At 42.0% G+C, this 7,500-nt stretch overlaps 1 protein-coding gene across 1 annotated transcript in view; it reads right to left on the bottom strand.

Moving 5' to 3' along the window:
* Positions 1 to 7,500, bottom strand: part of LOC121692775 (HERV-H LTR-associating protein 1) — a 32,939-nt gene that overhangs the window by 19,620 nt on the left and 5,819 nt on the right. The window contains exons 5-7 of the mRNA XM_042071652.1: positions 7,213 to 7,293; positions 5,546 to 5,629; positions 494 to 550 (exon numbers count right to left, since the gene is read on the bottom strand). Coding sequence (XP_041927586.1) covers positions 494 to 550; positions 5,546 to 5,629; positions 7,213 to 7,293 — 222 coding nt within the window. The remainder of the gene's footprint in view (positions 1 to 493; positions 551 to 5,545; positions 5,630 to 7,212; positions 7,294 to 7,500) is intronic.

Here is a 7,500-nt window from a genome sequence, read left to right as displayed (position 1 = left end):
AGCCTCAAACGAGAGTAATGGGTGCGCAGGTGAACGCAGAGAAGTATAGACTGTATATGATGCAATTTGATTTAATTTCATGATTTTTTACAATTTGCGTACTTGATCGTACAGACAAGTGAGTGGTCTCGTTGGGAAGCTTCACTTCTGGTCTGTCACACAATAAAGGTTTCATCTCGCTGCGATAAAGAGTTCCAGAGCAATGCAACAGAGAAGAAAGGGTGTGTTTTTTTGACGCACTTTGCGTCAGTTGGGTTCTAAGGGTTAAATCAAGTCAGAATTATGTTATGAGAAAAGGCTAGGTAAGTCTGTTTGTACTTAAAACTTAGCAACTAGATTTGTTATCTTAATATGAGATTAGCACACACTGTTGCACTTGATGGCCTGAAATGGTCCAACACACACTGTTGCACTTGACTAACTCTGCCATCACACACACAGAGACACACCTCATAGGATCGTTAAAATCACACACACACCTCACAAATCTTACCTGATTTTCCCGCCATCACACAGATATAGATGCAGTCAGAGCTGTTCTTTTGGTTCACTGCGACACACACACATACACACACACACACACACACATATCAAATACACACATATATATCAAATACACACACACACACATATGTATATATCAATACAAAACTCAGAACAGAACTCAGACATGAACAAGACAGAACTCAGAACACAAACTCAGAACATATACATATATATATATATACACAGTACCCTCCAGAATTATTGGCACCTCTGCTAAAGTTGATTTAAAAACGGGTATAAAAAATAATCTGTTGGTGATTTATTGTAATCTCACAATGAACAAAATAGGAAAAATCCAACCTTGAAGTGAAGCAAATTTATTTTGAGAAAAAGGAAAATCTCATAAAGAAATAAATATTTCTTATGAAAATGTATTTATTAAAAAAATATTTTTAACAAATACCTTCTTAAGCCTTCCTTTGCCAATAAAACAGCTTGTATTATTTACCTATGACACCCCATTAAGTTGGAGAATATAAAGCAAGAGATTTAAGACCGTTCCTATTTACAAAATCTCCCCAGATTGTCCAGATTCCTAGGTCCACACTTGTGCATTCTCCTCTTTGACTCACCCCACTATTTTTCTATGGAGTTTAGATCAGGGGACTGAGATGGCAATGACCAAAGCTTGATTTTGTGTTCAGTAAACCATATTTGTTTCGATCTGGACGATTGTTTTGGTTCATTGACCTGATGAATGATCCAATCATGACCAACTTTTAGTGTCTTGTCAGAGACTGACAGATTTCCTTTGAAAAATGTTCAGTTTTTTCTTGGTGTTCATGACACCATGCACCTTAATTAGGTTCTCAAGGCCTTTGGGAATAAAAACAGCCCCACAATAGCACAGTGCCTCCACCATAATTCTCATTAGGCATGGGGTTCTTTTAGTCATTCTTCCACATATGCCAAACACACCTAACGTGTTTCTAGCCAAAGACTAGAAGACCCCAAAGACCAATGGGGGCAGCCTTGGCCTACTGGTTAGCACTTCGGACTTGTAACCGGAGGGTTGCCGGTTCAAACTCCGACCAGTAGGCATGGCTGAAGCGCCCTTGAGCAAGGCACCTAACCCCTCACTGCTCCCCGAGCGCCGCTGTTGTTGCAGGCAGCTCACTGCGCCGGGATTAGTGTGTGCTTCACCTCACTGTGTGCTGAGTGTGTTTCACTAATTCACGGATTGGGATAAATGCAGAGACCAAATTTCCCTCACGGGATAAAAAGAGTATATATACTTATACTTCATTTTCATTTCATCTGACAATAGACCACACTTCCAGACAGAGTCACTGTACCATTCAGTAACTCCTGCCATTTACATTGGTAATTAAATGACTGGACAGGCTGTTATCTAGCATGCCCTCTAAATAAACTATTAGTAATGAGGTCACTTTTGAAGATTTTTGGGGGGACTTGGTGACCCCAAGACGACACCTTTGTCTGTAACTCTCCAATAGTGGTTCTTATGGAATGTTTTGCCCATCTTACCATCCTCCATACTGTACATGGGGGCAAGATAACCTTGGGTCATTGTCCAAGCATGTTTGTCACATTTCCAGTTGATTTGAACCATTTAATCATTGTTTTAACTGTAAATATAGGCATTTTCAACAAAGTACCTAGTTTGTTTAGACATTCTCTAAATGTCAACACACTTTCTTTTTATTTAAATTAAGTGTAATCTCTTGTCTTTTTTTGATGTTGAAAATGACTAGAGGATTAAGCCTCTGTGTCACTTTATTTTCATACCTTAGTGAAGAAGAAAGCCATGAACTACTTCTGAAAGTTCACAGACCCTCTGATTAACTTAAATAAGTTGAAATTAGATAGGAAAATGCTTCTGTTAGGTTTTGTATATAAGGGGTGCCTGTTATTTTCTCTCTATATGCTTCCCCTAGGCTCTGAAATTAGGAAACATGGCATTAAATTTCATTCTTATGCAGACGATACACGACTATACCCAGGGTGCGATTTGTAGGGGGGGATGGTGAGGATTTCCCCCCCTCTGGTTTTCCTATCCCTACCTCTGCTAAATTATTTTTATCGTCGGTGGGGACAACATTTATCCCCCCCTGCCCCTCATATTGATTAATGCTACTTCATATAAGTAAAGCGCTGCAACGTGGGAACAGTCTAGTAGGCTAGCCTATATAATAATCTGACATCAGAAACGCACCGTCAGCACTGATGCTGCTGACACAGTGGCTGCGTGATAACTTAATTTGGCCTTGATCGTGCAGGACATTTCAGAATGTCGAGTGTGTAATCCATCATAAATGACTAGTTTCAATGGAAAAAGTTAGCTGGACAAATGAAAGAATACGAGAAGGATTCAGTGAAGCATATCGTCATATTTTAGAACCTTCAAAATGAGAAAACTGATGCAACTGAGATGGAGGACAACTGCACATAGAGTAGAACGTAGGCCTATTGTCCGAAGGAACTTACATTAAATTAGGAGATATTTGCTGAATGTCACAAAAAGTGCTTATTCAATATAAGGCTCTCTACCGAAACACCTGTAGTTTGCAGAGGACGAACGAGAAAGCACTCGTTTGATAAATCAGCCAGTAGGCTAGGCCTAGTAGACAAATAACTTTCAGAAATAATCTGTACTGGGTATTTAAACTATCTAGCGGGTGTTTTAACAGCTGCAAGAAATAGAAGCTTCATGGTCTTTATGTTCTGGTTCGTAAATTATTTTCATAAAACTTCAAATTGCCCTATAACTTTACTCTCCAAACTCTTCACTGCACTGTAGCCAATTAACTGACAGTATGATAGTAGGCTATTTATTTTCTGTAGGCTACAATAAACACATTTATTTTTTCAACTTTTGCAATATTACGCACTTGGCTACTGAACGCAAATCAGCAGGAGAGCGAATGCACATAGCCTACGCAGCGTGTAGCGCAATGTGCTATTTGGTTATCAACTAACACTGTTAGCCAATTCACTAACTTAAGACTTCAGTGCCATCATATACAATGTTTTTTTGCACAACAAATACAGAAAGGATGGAGGCAGCAAAAGTAGAGGAGTCATTTCAGATGGGGCAAGAACAAGGTGAATTTGTATGCTTGTCAAAACGTAGTCCTACCCTGCATTAGAGGAGCTGATCATCATACCAAACACACTCGCTGTTTAAAGTCATACACCACGGTAAACTAAAACTAAAATGTTACAAAGGTGGCAAAATTAATATAGGCTATTATTAGCCATGACATTACTAGCCTATGAATCGTTCGTTCATTTTTTTTTTTTTTGGGGGGGGGGGGTTACAAACTTATTCAAAATCATCCCCCCCTCTGGTTTTTACACAAATCGCACCCTGACTATACCTTTCCGTAAAACCTGACGAATTAACTCCGTTAGCCAAACTTGACACATGTATAAGAGACATAAAGACATGGATGACAAATAATTTCCTGCTTTTGAACTCTGATAAAACAGAAGTCATGGTTGTAGGTCCTAAAAAGATACGGGATATCCTATCCTCATCACAGACTACATTTACTGATCTTCGACTATCCTCATCCACAAGTGTTAAAAATTTAGGAGTTACAATTGACCAAGACCTATCACTAATCAGACACCCTCCCTATTTTTAAGTCTAGACTTAAAACATACCTCTTTACTGCCTCCCATAGTTAGGTATGGTGCGGTGTGGAACTTCACCCATCTTGGGGATTTTGGAATGGACCACCCTGCTGAGTCCTCGTGTGACTGGCACCCCAGTCGCGCGTGAGATGGTGGTCACTGACCATACCTGCGCTGGTGTTGACTACCCCTCACCATGCCTTAGTTATGCTGCTATAGCATAGTGCTGTCATGGACTTCTCATGTGCCACGCCGTACAACCCCCTCCCCTCTCCTCTCTCCCCTACCCTCTTTCTCTCAGCACTACTGATCACTTCTTGACATTAACCACATTGATTTCAAGTAATACTAACCCATTCTACATCTCTCTTTCTTCCCCCTTACTGTACCTCACTTGTGAGGTATACCATCACCAGTCATCAACCATCCGTGTGCCTGGCCCTCCTCTTACCCATCTCACCTGAAGTCCCATCCTTGACTGCTGTATTACTGTCCCCCTACCTGGATTCCTGGCCCGTACAGCCCCATCACCTGCCTATGACAACTCTGCCCGGATTCTGGCCTGTCTGCTGACCCACCACTTGCCAACTTGCCAACTTTCTTTCCTGGACATTTCCGATGCCGGACTATTGCACTTTCTCTCACTAAATCATGATTAATGCTTTATCATACCGGATACGTAATCATCCCACCTCTTGTAGCTTTCACCTCAGGTGCTTTAAACACCATGTCCTATTCTCCACACCTGACTGGCATATGCATTTGTCATTGTTTATAGACCTTACTGTCCGTATTGACCCTGGGCAGATGGGTCAGGCCCTTGAGTCGTGGATCTGCTCCTATATGCATCTCCAATTCTAGGGAGTTTTTCCTCCCCCTGTTACCCCGGTTACCCATGGGCCTTCTTTCCTTCTTTCTTTCTTCCTTTTCTTTTCTCCCTCTTTTCTTTTTCTCTGATTGCCTACATTCTGTAAAGCGCCATGATACATGTGTAATGTTTTGGCGCTATATAAGCACAATAAATTGAAATTAAATTGAATTGAAATAATTGTGAGCAACGTGTTTTCGTTAAAAATATTTATTTCTTTATGAGATTTTCCTTTTTCTCCGAAAAAATGTTCTTCCCTTCAAGGGTGGATTTTTCCTCATTGTTTTCATTGTGAGAGTACAATGAATCATCAAAAGATTATTTTTTATACCTGTTTTTAGTCAACTTTACCAAAGGTGCCAAAAATTCTGGAGGGTACTGTATATACTGTATATATGTGTGTGTGTGCGTGTGTGTGTATATATGTGTGTGTGTGTGTGTGTGTGTGCGTGCGTGTGTGTGTGTGCACGTCTGTGTGTGTGGGTGTGTGCGTGCGAGCGAGTGTGCGTGCGTGTGTGTGTGTGAGCCTACCTGAGAGAATGGAGCTGGATTTGAAGAGTTCCTGAAGGTAGCTGGTGGAGTTGCCCATCACATCCAACAACACGGCCGTGAAGTCTAACACACACACACACACACACACACACACACACACACATAAACACACACACACACACACACGCACACGCACACACAAACACAGAACACTGTGAGATGCGGAATTAAGTAAACCCTATTATCATTTGAGAATAGTTCAAGACAATATAGCAACTGTTGAAAGACATTTTATTGTTAAAGTAATAATGTAATATTGAGTGGCTGGTGAATTTGGCCAAAGTGGCTGGTAGATGTTTGTACACATTTTCCAAATTTAATTTTCAACACTGTGCCATAGGCACAAATGCACCCCCACATCATCAGAGGCTAGCTTTTATGCACAAATGCACTGCCACATCATCAGAGGCTAGTTAGCTTTTATGCACAAATACACCGCCACATCATCAGAGGCTAGCTTTTCCACTGTGCACTAATACACCCTCACATCATCAGAGGCTAGCTTTTCCACTGTGCACTAATACACCCTCACATCATCAGAGGCTAGCTTTTCCACTGTGCACTAATACACCCTCACATCATCAGAGGCTAGCTTTTCCACTGTGCACTAATACACCCTCACATCATCAGAGGCTAGCTTTTCCACTGTGCACTAATAACAAGTTTTTCTGCCCAAGGGATGTGGAGTCCTCATCCTCAGCGCAGCCTTGGACACCTTCAGACATTCCATCCTCCTCTCACTCCTTCAGACATTCCATCCACCTCTCACTCCTTCAGATATTCCATCCTTCTCTCATTCCATCCTCCTCTCACTCCATCAGCACCTAATTGGAACACCTGGCTCCGCCCTCACCTGTTTCCTCTCCTGTCTTTCTGACAGGCACCATTACATCTCTATAAACAACTGCAAGTCCTCCACCACCCCAGGCACTCATGGTGTCCCCCAGGGATCAGTTCTTGGCCCCCTCCTCTTTATCCTGTACATGCTCCCCCTTGGACACCCAACTCTACCTCTCCACTGCTATGCGGATGGCACCAACTCTACCTCTGCACTGCTATGCGGATGGCACCAACTCTACCTCTCCTGAAAGACCATCACAGCCTCCACCCACTCCACCCTTACAACCTGCCTCTCTGACATAAAATCATGGATGCAAGAAAACTTTCTCCAACTCAACTGCAATAAATCAGAGACTCTCATAATTGAACATGGCTGCCATATCGCTGTGTATAAACAGGGCTGAACATGGCTGTCATATCACTTTGTATAAACAGGCCTGAACATGGCTGTCATATCACTGTGTATAAACAGGCCTGAACATGGCTGTCATATCACTGTGTATAAACAGGCCTGAACATGGCTGTCATATCACTGTGTATAAACAGGCCTGAACATGGTGTCATATCACTGTGTATAAACAGGGCTGTCACATGGTGTCATATCGCTGTGTATAAACAGGGCTGTCACATGGTGTCATATCACTGTGTATAAACAGGGCTGAACATGGTGTCATATCACTGTGTATAAACAGGGCTGTCACATGGTGTCATATCGCTGTGTATAAACAGGGCTGAACATGGTGTCATATCACTGTGTATAAACAGGGCTGAACATGGTGTGTGTATGAAGAGGGTGTTCATCCTACCTGTGAGGTCATTCGTTTGATTGGTCACGCAGTAACAGTACCTCATGGGAAATTGGTCTGCAATGTCCCTAAAATTAGAGACTCACACACACACACATATGCAGAGACTCACACATCAATTCCCATCAGCCATCTGTGTGCATGAAGCAGAAGAGGTTTTAGTTTGGGAGCCAGGGAACAGGAAGTGACACGGGATAGAGAGAGGGATGAAAGAGAAAGGGAAATATGGATGGAGGGAGAGAAGAGAGGGGGAGAGATAGATGGAGCAATAGAGAGATTAATGGAGGG

The sequence above is a fragment of the Alosa sapidissima genome, chromosome 19 (genome assembly GCF_018492685.1).
Source record: "Alosa sapidissima isolate fAloSap1 chromosome 19, fAloSap1.pri, whole genome shotgun sequence".
NCBI classification, from domain to species: domain Eukaryota; kingdom Metazoa; phylum Chordata; class Actinopteri; order Clupeiformes; family Clupeidae; genus Alosa; species Alosa sapidissima.
The sequence above is the reverse complement of the archived record's forward strand: the minus strand, read 5'-3'. Positions and strand labels throughout refer to the sequence as shown.